The sequence below is a fragment of the Phocoena sinus genome, chromosome 2, assembly GCF_008692025.1.
Source record: "Phocoena sinus isolate mPhoSin1 chromosome 2, mPhoSin1.pri, whole genome shotgun sequence".
Lineage (NCBI taxonomy): Eukaryota > Metazoa > Chordata > Mammalia > Artiodactyla > Phocoenidae > Phocoena > Phocoena sinus.
The window spans coordinates 70,244,508-70,261,559 of NC_045764.1; the positions used below are offsets into that span (position 1 = coordinate 70,244,508).

The 17,052-nt window shown below is 41.1% G+C and overlaps 1 protein-coding gene across 2 annotated transcripts in view; it reads left to right on the forward strand.

Annotated features, from left to right (window-relative positions):
- The first annotated feature begins 273 nt into the window (after positions 1–273).
- Positions 274–17,052, forward strand: part of SPG21 (SPG21 abhydrolase domain containing, maspardin) — a 40,492-nt gene continuing 23,713 nt past the window's right edge. Inside the window, exons 1-3 of one of the 2 annotated variants that reach the window (XM_032624789.1) lie at positions 274–567; positions 4,389–4,475; positions 7,409–7,570. In XM_032624789.1, coding sequence (XP_032480680.1) covers positions 4,413–4,475; positions 7,409–7,570 — 225 coding nt within the window. In that variant the 5' untranslated portion in view covers positions 274–567; positions 4,389–4,412. Of the gene's footprint in view, positions 632–4,388; positions 4,476–7,408; positions 7,571–17,052 lie in introns of both variants that reach the window. The other variant, XM_032624788.1, reaches the window with a different exon arrangement.

Consider the following 17,052-nt stretch of genomic DNA (forward strand, 5'->3'; position numbering starts at 1 on the left):
CTCCAAGAGGGCGCGAACTGCAGGCGGAGGCAGATCTCAAGGGTCAGGCGCCCCTTTCTTCCAGTCCCACGACCTCTCCCTAGGTGCTCACGTCACATGGGTGACCTAGAACTGACCCAGAGGCTCCTCGGACCTCCTCCCTGCGCCCGCCGCTACCGCCAGAGCCGATGCCGACTCCGCACCCGGCAGGATGTACAATAGAGCGCCAGAGTCTCACCCTGTGGTCCAACCCGCCCCGTCGCCATGGTGACCGCCGGAGTCACGCAGCTCCACCCCTTCCTCGCTGCGTGGCCCCGCCCCTCCGAACGCGGAAACGCGAGGCTTGAGCCAGCTGCGCGAACGATTCGGGAGGAGGGAGGGCGGTGGCCGAGGCTCGCTTGGCTGCGCTCCCCGCCCCTCGGAGGCCGGCCCTCCAGCGCGCCCCAAAGGTCCACAGCGCTTGCGGGTACTGAGCGCTCAAGCCGCCGGCCCCGACCCAGGCCCAGCAGCTTCCCAGGCCCGCACCCGTAGTGGAGGGAAGAGCCGCCTTGGGGAGGAGGGAAAGGGGCCTGGGGGCGGCCACGGCAGGTGAGGGGTGAGCGAGGCCCTGGGAAGCGGGGGATGTGGGTGTGTGACGCGTTTGTGGCTGCAGGTGAGTATGGTTTGTAGTGTGCGCGGCTGCCTCTGTCGGTGTGACTTTGTGAGTGTGGCCCCGAGTGGGTCGGTTCATGTGACCATGCACGTGATTGCATGTCCCTGTGTGTGTCTGAGGTCGAGCCTGAGTTTATGGGGGTGATTGGTGTGCCTGTGCCCCTGCCTTTGTGTAGCTGTCATCAGTGGGCCTGGGAGAAGGTGGAGGTCTGTGTGTGGGTCGCCTGGGGTGGGCAGTGGGGCGCTTGACCTGGGCATACAACTGTAATACCATTTGGGGGCTACAGTGCTGCAGCCCAGGAACATATTTGTCCTGCAAACTTTTAAGAACTCTGAGCAGACTAGTTATTTTGGAGATTGCACCTCAGCCTGAAAGTGATAAATGCCTTTGTCATTGCTGAGTACGGGCCAGGTGTGAGGCTTGTGAAGGAGGCATGAGGAAAGTAGCAGGGCTAGGCTGTCTCACTTTTCCTAGGGAGTCATAAGTTCTGCATTTGTGCTGCTTCTTTGTCTCCACCTACAATGTTCCAGCTCCTGTTGGCACAAAGCTTCAAGAGACTGAGGGGTGATAGAATAGCTGTGTGCAAATTTTCAAAAGCTTTTATACTAAGACAGAGTATAAGATGAGGTGTCACCGTCAAAATGTCAAGTAGTCAGCTTTTCCTCCCATGAGGTTTAGAAGATAATGGAATAAGTTTCTGAAGAAAGGAGGGGTAAATCTTCCCCTGAGGAAACTTAAAAAAAAAATAGCTCTGTACTGGTGTGGTGAGGTATGGAGGCTTGCATTAAAAAGCCAATGGCATTGCCCAGAGACTCTCAGGTTCTAATATTTCGTTATTGCTGGTGTTAATAATAATCACAGATTGTCCATACGAAGATCATATGATTGGGATAAAGGATAAAAACACCTCTGACTAGTTAAACTGGTTAGATGACTTAAACATTTGTGAAGGCAATTTCACTGATTGTAAATTGGCAGGGTCTGTTGAAACCCTGAGGGATAAGTGGACTGTAAACTGGCTGGTTCTGCTGAAACCCTGAGGGATAAGTGCATGCAATGCTTGGTGCACACTCACAACGAGCAGTTTAATTGTCGAGCAGTACAAGGGCCAGAGAGGCCCCAGTGTCCAGAGCACTCCCTGAGGAGGGGTTTCCTTAGGCAAGATTAAGGCAAAATTCCTGCAGCCCTTTTCCCAGCAACATGAACAGGTGCTTTTGTTTTTGTGAAGAATTGTGAGAGATCAAATCAGCATTGAGTTCGTGGTCCACATTCTTTCTTATTTAATACTGACCAGTTGAGTTACAGTCTCAGTGAACTTTTTTTTTTTTTTTTTTTTTTTTTTTGCCCTATGCAGAATGTTCCCCTTGTGACTTGGAAAAGTATTCCCCTGAAGTGGATGAAAGAGAGCTGGGAGAACAAACTTCCTTTTCATACCACTCACAGCTGCTTTCCCTTTGCAGCAGTTTTTTTTTTTTTTTTTTCACTTAAACGTCAGTTGGTCAGATGCAACATTTGGTATCTATCTTAGCTTTCATGTACTGCCAAACTAGCACAAGTGTTAAAATCACTTGCCTCTACAAAAATTTAGTCACAGTTGGGTGGAATCTCTCCATCCAGCAAAATTAGTTATAAAACATTATACTGTTAGGTGGTAGTGGATAATACTGAGGACTGCGGTGAGGAACATCTTTCTACTTACTGCTGAGGGAAGAAGTGGATGACAGTGAATGTGTGTGCCTGTGAATGATGTGTGTATATGTATTTGTATGGTAGTTTGGTTTGTAGATTGCAACTGATTCAAACTATGAATACTTTATTTTATCCCAAGTTTGGTGAATCTAGAAGCATACTTTCTGGCTTTAATTAGCTAAAGTGTTTTATAAATCTGTTGAGTAGGTTTTTTTTCTAAACATGTTTTTGATATTTCCTCCTGTCGAATAGTGATTGTTTATAGTATTGCAATACTAGAAAATGTCTCCATTAGGCAATATTTAGATGATAGAGAAATATTTCAAGTCTGTCTAGGTAGAAAATATTCTGGAATTAACTATATGGGCTAGTTGCTTTCAATTAAAAGCAGTGACCAGCTCAGAGAAAGGCTGTAGTTCAAATGGCTTCAATTTTTAACATGTTAATATTTGTTAAGAGAAAATGAATATGCAAAGAATGATTTTCTTTATTTCAGTATGAATAAGAAATACATCTGTGCACACTGATTTTCAGCATAAGACTGGCTGATAATTTTCTTGATATTTTAGAGCCACTTAAGATTTTAATAAACTTTTCTAAGTACCATCCTAGCCTTGAGAGAAGAGACCATTATTACAGTGTCAAGGTTGTAAACCTAGTTTAATATTGGATGTCTACATTTACCATCTCCTAGGGGTTCAGTTTAGTAACCCCCAAGGTTAGAGGTAGCAGTTGAGATTGCTCAGTGCCCTGCGTACTTGAGGGAGAAGATTTGGAGGGCCAAGGAGGAAGATTCGTTGGTTTTAGAATCCCCAGCTCCTGACCAGTCCAGAGAAGCAGCCCCTCTAAAATGGCAGTTCAGAGTCATCGCAGGAGTTAAGTCCTAGGGTCTCAAACTCATCCTAGCCCTGCTAGGAAAATCCAGGCTTGTGCTGGGGTAGAGGACATGATGCAAACAAGCATTTGAATCCTTCCAAACTGATGGGTGGAAGTTCTCCATTGGGCAATAAGAATCTGCAACGAGGAACTATAATTTTCAGGTTCCTGTTACAACACAACACAGATCCCTGAGCAAAGAGGGGTAGCCTTTAAGTTGAAGATGCCCAGCTAATGGAAAGCTCGTAGGTACCCGGGTTATGGGTTAAAAGGGACTCTAGGATTGCCTAGTTTGGCCTGCTTAGGATGTAGTCATTTATTTAGTCAACAGATAATGCCTGCTCTGTACCAAGCACTGTCCAACGCTTTGGAGAGAGAGTGGTGAAATAGTCACAGATGAGAAAACAGACCCAAAAGGGTCAGTGACTTTTCCAACGTCACAGAGCTATAAAAGCTGGAAATCACTAATCTCACAACAGAAGACCACACATTTTTTCTAAAGGCACATGTTTTGTTTTGTTGCTAGTTATTGTGCCTTCAGGTCTATTCTGGTATCTTATCATGGATCTCTCAGAGTACATTATATCACTTTTAACCACATCCATATGAACAGCAAGTTTTCCTGTATTTTACATTAAAAACTATGTGTGAGTTTCTGAAGCTATGTTCCCCTAGAGTGAGATTTACGGCATTTTATGAATTTATGAGGAAGCAGGCTTACATTAGCTCCTCTTTCTAGTATGGACTGTTCTCTAGAATTTTATCAGACAGGAATATCTTTATTAGCATAGATTCTTAAGATCTTGTCAAAAGATAGGTTATGCTACTGCATTTGGAATCATTTAACTAGGACAGACAGTCAGGTGTCAGAAAAGGCTGTCCGGTGTCTGGTCCTGGTTTTGCAATAGCCGTGGGATCTTGGGTAAGTCATTAGAATTTTTTAGACCAGATTCTTCTTCTGGAGGAACTAAGAGGGTTGGAATAATTCTCTCTTGGGGCCCTTCCTGCTCCATGATTATAGGTTTTCACCAGATTGTTTTCTGTAGTTTAAGTATATGCCGACAAGGTGAAATAGCCCATTTCCTCAGTTTTATCCTTTAAAGTATTGTTGGTAGAGCTAGACCAGACTCTACATTTAGTGCTGATGTAAACATGAATTCTTGACATGAAACATCACATGCTTTTATTTCAGGGTTAACCTCCATTTCAGCTAATCATGGGAGAGATTAAAGTCTCTCCTGATTATAACTGGTTTAGAAGTACAGTCCCCCTTAAAAAGGTATGTATGGTTTTACTACACCTCTTATTTGCAAAATCTTGTAATTGTTTTTATGTGTGATTTAGGTGTTATGTCTTAGTAGTGTTCGAGAGTAAAGGTTATTGCCAAGTATTGTGACTGGGTTGGAGAGCCTAAAGTTCACCCCTTCCCTGTCGAGTACAATCAGCTTTTGGGACTCATTCAAGAGTAAAAGTGAGAATAACTGTACTCATTATTTTATAATTGTTTTTACATATTCAAGCAAGCAGGAATATGTGTACTCCTCTGTATAGTTTAGTAGAAAGCTGACAGCAACTGCAGCTGTACAGTAAGTGCAGTTAGATTCTATTAGAAAGCATTTTCCTGTTCCTCAGATTTAAGATTTACAGTGAGTCACATTATAGGTCCTCTGTTTGCCATGATATATACTCATTCTGCCATAGTCATCTTTTGGAAACTTTATATGCCTGGGATGTCTAAAAACGCTAAACACTTATATTGAAGTTTGTTGACTCTGAGTCCCAAGTTAATCCCAAATGTTTGGGGATCACACTAGACAAAAGTTGTGTCAGAATAAAATCTTTGCTGATCCCCTTGCAGAAATATTAGAGTACTATGATCTGAAGAACATCTATGTCTCTGTTGTAATTATTTTGTCAGGATAGATAGCTGTGGAAGTATCATGCAAGTTTGAACTGATAACAGAATTACACTTCATATAGAAATTTGAGATACAGTCTCCATGTATAGACAGAATACCTGCTATATACCTGGCACTGTTGTAGGAAGTCCCCAAATATCTTATTTAATTCTTTCAACAGTTTAACAGAGTGGATAGTGGTGTGCCCACTTAGCAGATGGGAAAACTGAGGTTCATGGAGGTTAACATGTTAAATTCACACAGTCCAGTTGAGTTTAAATTTAAATCAAGTTAATCTGGCTTCAAAGCCAGAACTGGGCTTCCCTGGTGGCACAGCGGTTAAGAATCCGCCTGCCAGTGCAGGGGACACGGGTTCGATCCCTGGTCCAGGAAGATCCCATGTGCCGCTGAGCAACTAAGCCTGTGCGCCACAACTACTGAGCCTGCGTGCCACAACTACTGAGGCCCGTGCGCCTAGAGTCCATGCTCCGCAACAAGAGTAGCCACGGCAATGAGAAGCCCGCGCACCACAATAAAGAGTAGCCCCTGCTCTCCGCAACTAGAGAAAGCCCGCAGTCAGCAACAAAGACCCAACGCAGCCAAAAATTAATTAACTTCTTTAAAAAAAGAAAAAATTCCTTAAAAAAAAAAGCCAGAACTAATTGGCAGCTTACCAAAGGGAACCCGCCTTTCTTCTTGCTACCCCAGGAACTACTGCTCATGCTAGGAGAATTGCCCCCAGAGTCCCTCTGCCTTGTCCCATCCCCTCAAGTAATTCATGTGAGCTCCTCTTGATGGACTCACTCAGCAAGCTAATCACCAGACCCAAAACAACACAAACTTACCTAAATATTCTTGGAAGTAGTAGTTTCATTGATGTAATTTTCTCCTTTGGTCAGTTTGGCCCACAAGACATGAAAAGTTTGCTTGAAATTTCATAGTGCTAGATTTTCATTTCAGAGATCTGAATATCTTATCTCATATGAATTTTATTATTATAAGGTTGGAATTTACCGCATACCACCATCAGAGGTTACTGAGATTTTTTTTACTACAATCATAGCAAAAAGAAACAGGAAAAGCAAAAAATGTGAGTGGCAAATACAAAGGGCAAAAACATAATCATGAGATATACTGTCACCCGGGGAAGTCCAGAAGGTGTTGGTTAGGGCCCTCTGGGCTTTGCCCTGCCCTGTTTGTCTGCTCCCAGTGATGCCGGTGACCACATTGACACCATGGGCCCCACAGCACTGCCAGTTAGGAGCTCTCAGAAAATAGAACCTTGAACTTTTTAATGTAAAAAGGATAAGCGTTGATTTGCATTGGCAGAAGTTCAAGCAGTTAATGTACTTTTCCAAATACCAAAAAGTCAGCCAAAGAGAACAGAAATTAAACTATCATGCAGTGCATACTGTAGCTAACACTCTTGACACTGTTGAACACTCAATATCTGCCAACCTCTGTGCTAAACACCTGATTTGTCTCAGCTCATGTAATGCTCATCTGTGTCCCTTTTTGGATCAAGAACCACTAAATCAGGAAGGTTTCTGATGACCTTCCTCCTTCTTACCCCCTTTTCCCCCAAAAGCCAGTTTTTCCCTGAGCCCATTCCCCACATTGACTGAATAGTTTGAAACATTCTCTGGGGACAGTGATGCTTATACCTGCCTCGTCCCTTCTCTCTAGCAGAGGTCTCCCCTTCAGAGGCTTGGTCTAGATCAGGCTCCTGAAGCATCTCTTTGAGAGGTCCCATCTCTACCCAGTTTCTCCCTGGAGGCTGGAGTCGTTTCTTCCCCTCACTTCCCCTGGTCACACACTGACCCTGCTGATCCCAGCCCGCCCTCTGGGCCAGCACCCAAGAATGACTCTGCAAATTGTCCTCCTCCTATGTGCACACACACATGCGCACATGCACGTGTGCGTGCGTGCATACACATACACACACACACACACACACACATACACACACAGGCAGAAGTATGGGGAAGAAATCAGATGCCATGTACAGAGTTTACTGTTTAATGGTAAACAATAAATTTCATATAATCATGGCTGGGGAGGAAAATTCAAAACTGATAGAAAAAACAGCTCTTGGGAGAAGTATAAAGCAGTTCCATGGACTATGTCAGCACTGAAGAAGGAAATGGAGACAAAGCCGTTTTTTATATGTGCTAGTCTGGTGTGATCCCCTCATTAGCTTGTAACAACCAAGGCAGTAGTATTAAAATTGTCAGTGAAATTATAGTGCTGAAATAACTATATAAAACCCAATCCATGAGGTTTTTCATTTTGTTTCTTATCATTTTCCCTCCAGATTATTGTGGATGATGATGACAGTAAGATCTGGTCGCTCTACGATGCAGGCCCCAGAAATATCAGGTGTCCTCTCATATTTCTCCCTCCCGTCAGCGGAACTGCTGATGTATTTTTCCGGCAGATTTTGGCTTTGACTGGATGGGGTTACCGGGTTATAGCTGTAAGTATTATTGATTCAGGATTGAAATTAAGTCCACATTTTCTAGTCTGTGTGTGCATGTGCGCTTCTGTTTCTGATTAACTGTAGTAATAGGCGTGTTTTTTATTGAGGTAAGATACTGTTTTCCTTTGTTAAAATGTGAAAGGGAGTTTTTTGAAGGAAGGTGGTGTGGTTCACCAACATACAGAGGCTCAGAGGGGACAAACCTCTATTGGAAGCCTTCTCTACCCTCAGCTTGAACATGCATTTTCTGAATAAGCCTGACCAGCAGGAAGCATTGTCCTTGTTTATAGTTAAGGAGACTGAGGTCCGGACCGTTTTAGTGATCACCGAGGGTCACACAGCCAGTAGGCCATGGAGGGAGAGCCCAGCTCAGTCTTCTGACTCCATTTACCTTCCCCTTTTATTACATTACTGCTTCATGGGCAGCAGAGGGATCAGCTGACATCCAGGGGACGGAAAGCTTGCTTTAATGTGAGTCTTTGATAGGTGAGGTGAAGCTCATTAATTAGTTCATATCCTTCGCATTTGTTTTTTTGTTTCTAATCACTGAGTTACGGATAACTGATAACTGAGTTACTGATAACTGAGTTACTGATAACTCAGTTATCACTGTGTTCGGTCCAAATCTAGTTTCGCATTGATCATTCTCTAAGCTTCCTCTCTGGGAGGTGGGCGTAGGTGGGAAGGCACTGTTTGTTTTTTTGTTTTTGTTTTGGCCACACAGCGGCGTGGCAGCGAGATCTTAGTTCCCTGACCAGAGATTGAACCCATGCCCCGTGCAGCAGAAGCGCAGAGTCCTAACCACTGGACTGCCAGGGAATTCCCAGGAAGGCACTGTTGCTCACAATGGAGTGTTTGGTGTGCCTCGATCGGATCAGGATAATGGACGTTGGTTTCCTAACTTCCCCTGGAAGGAGAGGCTCTGGCTTTGGAGCCAGCAGTTGTTTCTGGGACCTGGAATGTTAACATGTAAACATTACGAAGTACTGCTGTTAGTATACATTTTATTTACTGCCTAGAAGAGAGAAAACGTGGACCAGATCTCTTCTCTTGGTTGATAACTGAAAATTCCAATGGGGTTACCACTAATTGGGGTCATAAAAGATAAATCCAATTCCTCTTCATCCAGGCAGCCCTTCTCTTTCTTGAAAAAACTAGTTATTATCGGTGGCCTACTGCCTTCCGCCCCCAGGTCTTTTCTTCTCCAGCTAAATTTCTGCAGATTCTTTAACCATTCCTCCTATTGTGTGTTTGAATCCCTGCAACATAATCCTCCCTTGTTCTGGGTTTTCAGTAATCCCTCTCAGTGGACAGCATTGCAGGAGAGCAGAGTGGTAACTGCCCTCATTCCAGTCCACTGCAGCCTAAGTCCTGACACTTTCTGTCCTTGTGGTCCCTGTTGATCAGCCAGGGAGGGGGAACCTGAGCAGCCCCTGGGTGTCTGTCTCACTTTAGAGTGCTGTCCAAAGTGAACAGTGTGGTTATCACTCTAAACTGACAGGGCACATAGCCTTGCCTTCTGGCTGGATATTTCTTCTTGCTTCTTGATGTAGGCTTTTGCTATTTATTAGCTAGATAATGAATCAAGAAAAAGGCCAGCAATGTCTTCAAAATTACTTTGTCCTTCTTAAGATTTGATCAGAATGCCCAACCCCAGGAGGTTCTGAAATTTACTAGGTATTTGTTAAATACCTAGCAGTTAAAATGCATGGATCCTCTTTTCATTTACATATTTATTGAGATAATTATAGATTCACATGCAGTAAGAAATAATAGAGAGATATCCCTTATATACTTTGCCCAGTTTCTCCCAATAGTAACATTTTATAAAACTGTAGTAGGATATCTCAACCAAGACATTGATGTTAATGTAATCCACCAGCCTTGTTCAGATTTCCCAGTTTTACTCGTACTCAGTTGTGTGTGTGTGTGTATTAATTTTTATTTTATATTATAGTTGATTTACAATGTTGTGTTAGTTTCAGGTGTACAGCAAAGTGATTCAGTTATACATATATATATATCCATTATTTTTCAGATTGTTTTCCCATATAGATTATTAGAGAATATTGAGTAGAGTTTCCTGAGCTATACAGTAGGTTCTTGTTGATTATCTATTTTATATATAGTAACACTACTATATATATATTTTAATCCCAAACTTCTAATTCATCCCTCCCCCTACCATTTGCCCTTTGGTAACAGTAAGTTTGTTTTCGAAGTCTGTGAGTCTGTTTCTGTTTTGTAAATAAGTTCATTTGTATCTTTTTTTTTTTTTTGCGGTGCGCGGGCCTCCCACTGTTGTGGCCTCTCCCGTTGCGGGGCACAGGCTCCGGATGCGCAGGCTCAGCAGCCATGGCTCACAGGCCTAGCTGCTCCGCGGCATGTGGGATCTTCCCGGACCGGGGCACAAACCCGTATCCCCTGCATCGGCAGGCAGACTCTCAACCACTGCGCCACCAGGGAAGCCCCTGTATCATTTTTTTAACTTCCACATATAAGTGTTATCCTATGATATTTGTCTTTCTGTGTCTGACTTACTTCACTTAGTATGATAATCTCTAGGTCCGTCCATGGTGCTGCAAATGGCATTATTTCGTTCATTTTTATGGCTGAGTAGTATTCCATTGTATATATGTACCACATCTTCTTTATCCATTCCTCTCGATGGACATTTAGGTTGCTTCCATGTCTTGGCTGTTGTGAACAGTGCTGCACTGAACATTGGAGTGCATGTATCGTTTTGAATTATGATTTTTTCTGGATATATGCCCAGGAGTGAGATTGCTGGATAAAATGGTAGTTCTTAGTTTTTTTTTTGTTTGTTTGTTTGTTTTTGTGGTATGCAGGCCTCTCACTGTTGTGGCCTCTCCCGTTACGGAGCACAGGCTCCAGACGCGCAGGCTCAGCGGCCATGGCTCACAGGCCCAGCCGTTCCGCGGCATGTGGAATCTTCCTGTACCAGGGCACGAACCCACGTCCCCTGCATCGGCAGGCGGACTCTCAACCACTGTGCCACCAGGGAAGCCTGGTAGTTCTTAGTTTTTTAAGGAACTTCCATACTGTTCTCCACAGTAGTTGTACCAATTTAAATTCCCACCAACAGTGTAGGAGAGTTCTCTTTTCTCCACACCCTCTTTAGCATTTATTGTTTGTAGACTTTTTGATGATGGCCATTCTGACTCATGTGAGGTGATACCTCATTGTAGTTTTGATTTGCATTTCTCTAATAATTAGCAGTGTTGAGCATCTCTTCATGTGCTTTTTGGCTAACTGTATGTCTTCTTTGGAGAAATGTCTATTCAGGTCTTCTGCCCATTTTTCAATCAGGTTGTTTGTTTTTTGATATTGAGCTGCATGAGCTGTTTGTATATTTTGGAGATTAATCCCTTGTCAGTTGCTTCGTTTGCAAATATTTTCTCCCATTCTGTGGGTTGTCTTTTCATTTTGTTTATGGTTTCCTTTGCTGTGCAAAAGCTTTTAAGTTTAATTAGGTCCCATTTGTTTATTTTTATTTTCATTACTCTAGATGGTGGATCCAAAAAGATATTGCTGTGATTTATGTCAGAGTGTTCTGCCTATGTTTTCCTCTGAGAGTTTTACAGTATCCAGTCTTCATTTAGGTCTTTGATCTATTTTGAGTTTATTTTTGTGTATGGTGTTAGAGAATGTTCTAGTTTCATTCTTTTACATGTAGCTGTCCAGTTTTCCCAGCACCATTTCTCCATTGTATATTCTTGTCTCCTTTGTCATAGATTAATTGACTATAGGCACGTGGGTTTATTTCTGGGCTTTCTATCCTGTTCCACTGATCTATATTTCTGTTTTTGTGCCAGTACCATACTGTTTTGATTATTGTAGCTTTGTAGTATAGTCTGAAATCAGGGAGACTGGTTCCTCCAGCTCCATTTTTCTTTCTCAGGATTGCTTTGGCTATTCGGGTCTTTTGTGTTTCCTTACAAATTTTAAAATTTTTTTGTTCTAGTTCTGTGAAACATGCCATTGGTAATTTAATAGGGATTGCATTGAATCTGTAGATTGCCTTGAGTAGTATAGTCATTTTGACAATATTGATTCTTCCAATCCAAGAACATAGTCTATCTTTCAATTTGTTTGTGTCACCTTCAGTTTCTTTCATCAGCATCTTATAGTTTTCAGAGTATAGGCCTTTTTCCTCCTTAGGCAGGTTTATTCCTAGATATTTTATTCTTTTTGATGCATTGATAAATGGGATTGTTTCTTTAATTTCTCTTTCTGATCTTTCATTGTTAATGTATAGAAATGCAACAGATTTCTGTGTATTAATTTTGTATCCTGCAACTTTACCGAATTCATTGATGAGCTCTAGTAGTTTTATGATAGCATCTTTAGGATTTTCTCTGTATAGTATTGCATCATCTGCAAACCGTGACAGTTTTACTTCTTTTCCAATTAGGATTCCTTTTATTTATTTACTTCTCTAATTCCCGTGGCTAGGAATTCCAAAACTATGTTGAAAAAAAGTGGCAAGAGTGGACATCCTCATCTTGTTTCTGATCCTAGAGAAAATGCTTTCAGCTTTTCACCGTTGAGTCTGATATTAGCTGTGGGTTTGTCATATATGGCCTTTATTATATTGAGGTAGGTTCTATGCCTACTTTCTGGAGAGTTTTTATAATAAATGGGTGTTGAGTTTTGTCAAGAGCTTTTTCTGCATCTATTAGATGATCATATGGTTTTTCTTCTTCAGTTTGTTAATGTGGTGTATCACACTGATTGATTTGTGGATATTGAAAAATCCTTGCATCCCACTTGATCATGGTGTATTATCCTTTTAATGTATTGTTGGATTCAGTTTGCTATTATTTTTTTGAGGACTTTTGCATCTATGTTAATCAGTGATATTGGTTTCTTTCTATTTTTGTGGTATCTTTGTCTGGTTTTGGTATCAGGGTGATGATGGCCTCATAGAATGAGTTTGGGAGTGTTCCTTTCTCTGCAGTTTTTTGGAATAGTTTCAGAAGGATAGGTGTTAACTCTTGTCTAAATGCTTGATAGAATTCCCCTGTGAAGCCATCTGGTCCTGGACTTTTGTTTGTTGGAAGTTTTTTTTTTTTTTTAACATCTTGATTGGGGTATAATTGCTTTACAATGGTGTGTTAGTTTCTGCTTTATAACAAAGTGAATCAGTTATACATATACATATGTTCCCATATCTCTTCCCTCTTGCATCTCCCTCCCTCCCACCCTCCCTATCCCACCACTCCAGGCGGTCACAAATCACCAAGCTGATATCCCTGTGCCATGCGGGTGCTTCCCACTAGCTATCTACCTTACGTTTGGTAGTGTATATATGTCCATGCCTCTCTCTCGCTTTGTCACAGCTCACCCTTCCCCCTCCCCATATCCTCAAGTCCGTTCTCCAGTAGGTCTGTGTCTTTCTTCCTGTCTTACCCCTAGGCTCTTCATGACATTTTTTTCTTAAATTCCATATATATGTGTTAGCATACGGTATTTGTCTCTCTCTTTCTGACTTACTTCACTCTGTATGACAGACTCTAGGTCTATCCACCTCATTACAAATAGCTCAATTTCGTTTCTTTTTATGGGTGAGTAATATTCCATTGTATATATGTGCCACATCTTCTTTATCCATTCATCCGATGATGGGCACTTAGGTTGTTTCCATCTCCAGGCTATTGTAAATAGAGCTGCAGTGAACATTTTGGTACATGACTCTTTTTGAATTATGGTTTTCTCAGGGTATATGCCCAGTAGTGGGATTGCTGGGTCATATGGTAGTTCTATTTGTAGTTTTTTAAGGAACCTCCATACTGTTCTCCATAGTGGCTGTACCAGTTCACATTCCCACCAGCAGTGCAGGAGTGTTCCCTTTTCTCCACACCCTCTCCAGCATTTATTGTTTCTAGATTTTTTGATGATGGCCATTCTGACTGGTGTGAGATGATATCTCATTGTAGTTGTTGATTTGCATTTCCCTAATGATTAATGATGTTGAGCATTCTTTCATGTGTTTGTTGGCAGTCTGTATATCTTCTTTGGAGAAATGTCTATTTAGGTCTTCTGCCCATTTTTGGATTGGGTTGTTTGTTTTTTTGTTATTGAGCTGCATGAGCTGCTTGTAAATTTTGGAAATTAATCCTTTGTCAGTTGCTTCATTTGCAAATATTTTCTCCCATTCTGAGGGTTGTCTTTTCATCTTGTTTATGGTTTCCTTTGCTGTGCAAAAGCTTTGAAGTTTCATTAGGTCCCATTTGTTTATTTTTGTTTTTATTTCCATTACTCTAGGAGGTGGGTCAAAAAGGATCTTGCTGTGATTGATGTCATAGAGTGTTCTGCCTATGTTTTCCTCTAAGAGTTTGATAGTTTCTGGCCTTACATTTAGGTCTTTAATCCATTTTGAGCTTATTTTTGTGTATGGTGTTAGGGAGTGATCTAATCTCATACTTTTACATGTACCTGTCCAGTTTTCCCAGCACCACTTATTGAAGAAGCTGTCCTTTTTCCACTGTACATTCCTGCCTCCTTTATCAAAGATAAGGTGACCATATGTGTGTGGGTTTATCTCTCGGCTTTCTATCCTGTTCCATTGATCTATCTTTCTGTTTTTGTGCCAGTACCATACTGTCTTGATTACTGTAGCTTTGTAGTGTAGTCTGAAGTCAGGGAGCCTGATTCCTCCAGCTCTGTTTTTCGTTCTCAAGATTGCTTTGGCTATTCGGGGTCTTTTGTGTTTCCATACAAATTGTGAAATTTTTTGTTGTAGTTCTGTGTAAATGCCAGTGGTAGTTTGATAGGGATTGCATTGAATCTGTAGATTGCTTTGGGTAGTAGAGTCATTTTCACAATGTTGATTCTTCCAATCCAAGAACATGGTATATCTCTCCCTCTATTTGTATCATCTTTAAATTGTTGGAAGTTTTTAAATCACTGTTTCAAATTCAGTACTTGTGATAGGTCTGTTCTTATTTTCTATTTCTTCCTGGTTCAGTCTTGGAAGATTGTACCTTTCTAAGAATTTGTCCACTTCTTCTAGGTTGTCCATTTTATTGGCATATAGTTGCTTGTAGTAGTGTGTTATTATCCTTAGTATTTCTGTGGTATCCATTGTAACTTCTTCTTTTTCATTGCTAATTTTATTGATTTGAGCCCTCTCCCTTTCTTTCTTGATGAGTCTGGCTAAAGGTTTATCAAGTTTGTTTATCTTTTCAAAGAACCAGCTTTTAGTTTCATTGATCTTTCCCATTGTTTTCTTCATCTCTATTTCATTTATTTCTGCTCTGATTTTTATGATTTCTTTCCTTCTACTAACTTTGGGTTTTGTTTGTTTTTCATTATCTAATTGCTTTAGGTGTAAGGTTAGGTTGTTTGAGATTTTTCTTGTTTCCTGAGATCAGATTGTATTGCTGTGAACTTCCCTCATAGAACTGCTTTTGCTGCATCCCATCAGTTTTGGATTATCGTGTTTTCATTTTCTTTTGTCTCTAGATATTTTTTGATTTCCTCTTTGATTTTTTTCAGCAATCCATTGGTTGTTTAGTAACATATTGTTTAGCTTCCATGTGTTTGTGTTTTTCAGGTTTTTTTCTTGTAGTTGATTTCTAATCTCATAGCATTGTGGTTGGAAAAGATGCTTGATATGATTTTAGTTTTCTTAAATTTACCAAGGCTTGCTCTGTGGCCCAGCATGTAATCTGTCCTGGAGAATGGGCCATGTGCACTTGAGAAGAATGTATATTCTGCTTTCAGATGGAATGTTCTATAAATATCAATTAAGTTCATTTGCTCTAATGTGTCATTTAAGCCTTGTGTTTCCTTATTTGATTTTGTCTGAATGTTCTGTCCACTGATGTAAGTGGGGTGTTAAAGTCCCCTACTATTATTGTGTTACTGTTAATTTCTCCTTTTATGGCTGTTAGCATTTGCCTATGTATTGAGGTGCTCCTATCTTGGGTGCATATACATTTACAATTGTTATATCTTTTTCTTGGATTGATCCCTTGATCATTATGCAGTGTCCTTCTTTGTCTCTTGTAACAGTCTTTATTTTAAAGTCTATTTTGTCTGATATGAGAATTGCTACTCCAGCTTTCTTTTGATTTCCATTTGCATGGAACATCTTTTTCCATGCCCTCACTTTCAGTCTGTATGTGTCCCTATGTCTGAAGTGGGTCTCTTGTAGACAGCATATATATGGGTCTTGTTTTTGTATCCATTCAGCCAGTCTGTGTCTTTTGGTTGGAGCATTTAATCCATTTACGTTTAAGGTAATTATCGATATGTATGCTCTTATTGCTGTTTTGTTAATTGCTTTGGATTTGTTTTCGTAGGTCTTTTTTCTTCCCTTCCTCTTTCGTTCTGTTCTCTTGTGATTTGATGACTATGTTTAGTGTTTTGTTTGGATTGCTGCTGCTTTTTTGTGTGTGTATCTATTGTAGATTTTTGGTTTGCAGTTACCATGAGGTTTTGTTATAGCAGTCTATATATACAAGATTGTTTTAAGTGCTGGTCTCTTAATTTCAAGTGCATTTCTAACATCCTGCATTTGTACTCTCTTCTCACGATTGCTGGTGTTATCTATTTGTTTATTTATTTATTTATTTTGGCTGTGCTGGGTCTTAGTTGCAGCACACGGGATCTTTGTTGCAGCATGTGGGATCTTTTAGTTGTGGCATGTGGACTTCTTAGTTGCAGCATGCAGACTTCTTAGTTGCAGCATGTGGACTCTTAGTTGTGGCATGCTTAGTTGTGGCATGCATGTAGAATCTAGTTCCCCCAGTAAGGATCGAACCTGGGCCTCCTGCATTGGTAGCACAGAGCCTTACCCACTGGACCACCAGGGAAGTCCCATGATTGCTGGTTTTCATATCATATTTGTGTGTGGATGATTTCCTACCTTTACTGTATGTTTGCCTTTACTGGTGAACTTTCCTGTTTGTAATTTTCTTGTTTCCAGTTGTGGCCTTTCTTTTCCATCTAGAGAAGTTCCTTTAGCATTTGTTGTAAAGCAGGTTTGGTGGTGCTGAATTCTCTTAGCTTTTGCTTGTCCATAAAGCTTTTCATTTCTCCGTAGAATCTGAGTGAGAGCCTTGCTGGGTAGAGTATTCTGGGTTGCATCACTTTAAATATATTGTGCGACTCCCTTCTGGTCTGCAGAGTTTCTGCTGTAAAATCAGCTGATAACCATATGGGGAGTCCTTGTATATGATTTGTTGCTTTTAATATTTTGTCTTTAATTTTTATAAATTTGATTAATACATTTCTTGGTGTGTTCCTCCTTGGGTTTATCCTATATGGAACTCTCTGGATTTGAGTGTTTCCTTTCCCATGTTAGGGAAGTTTTTGGCTATTATCTCTGCAAATATTTTTTCAGGCCCTTTCTCTCCCTCGTCTTCTGGGACCCCTATAATGTGAATGCTGGTGTGTTTAATGTTGTCCCAGAGATCTCTCAGACTGTCCTCATTTCTTTTCATTCTTTT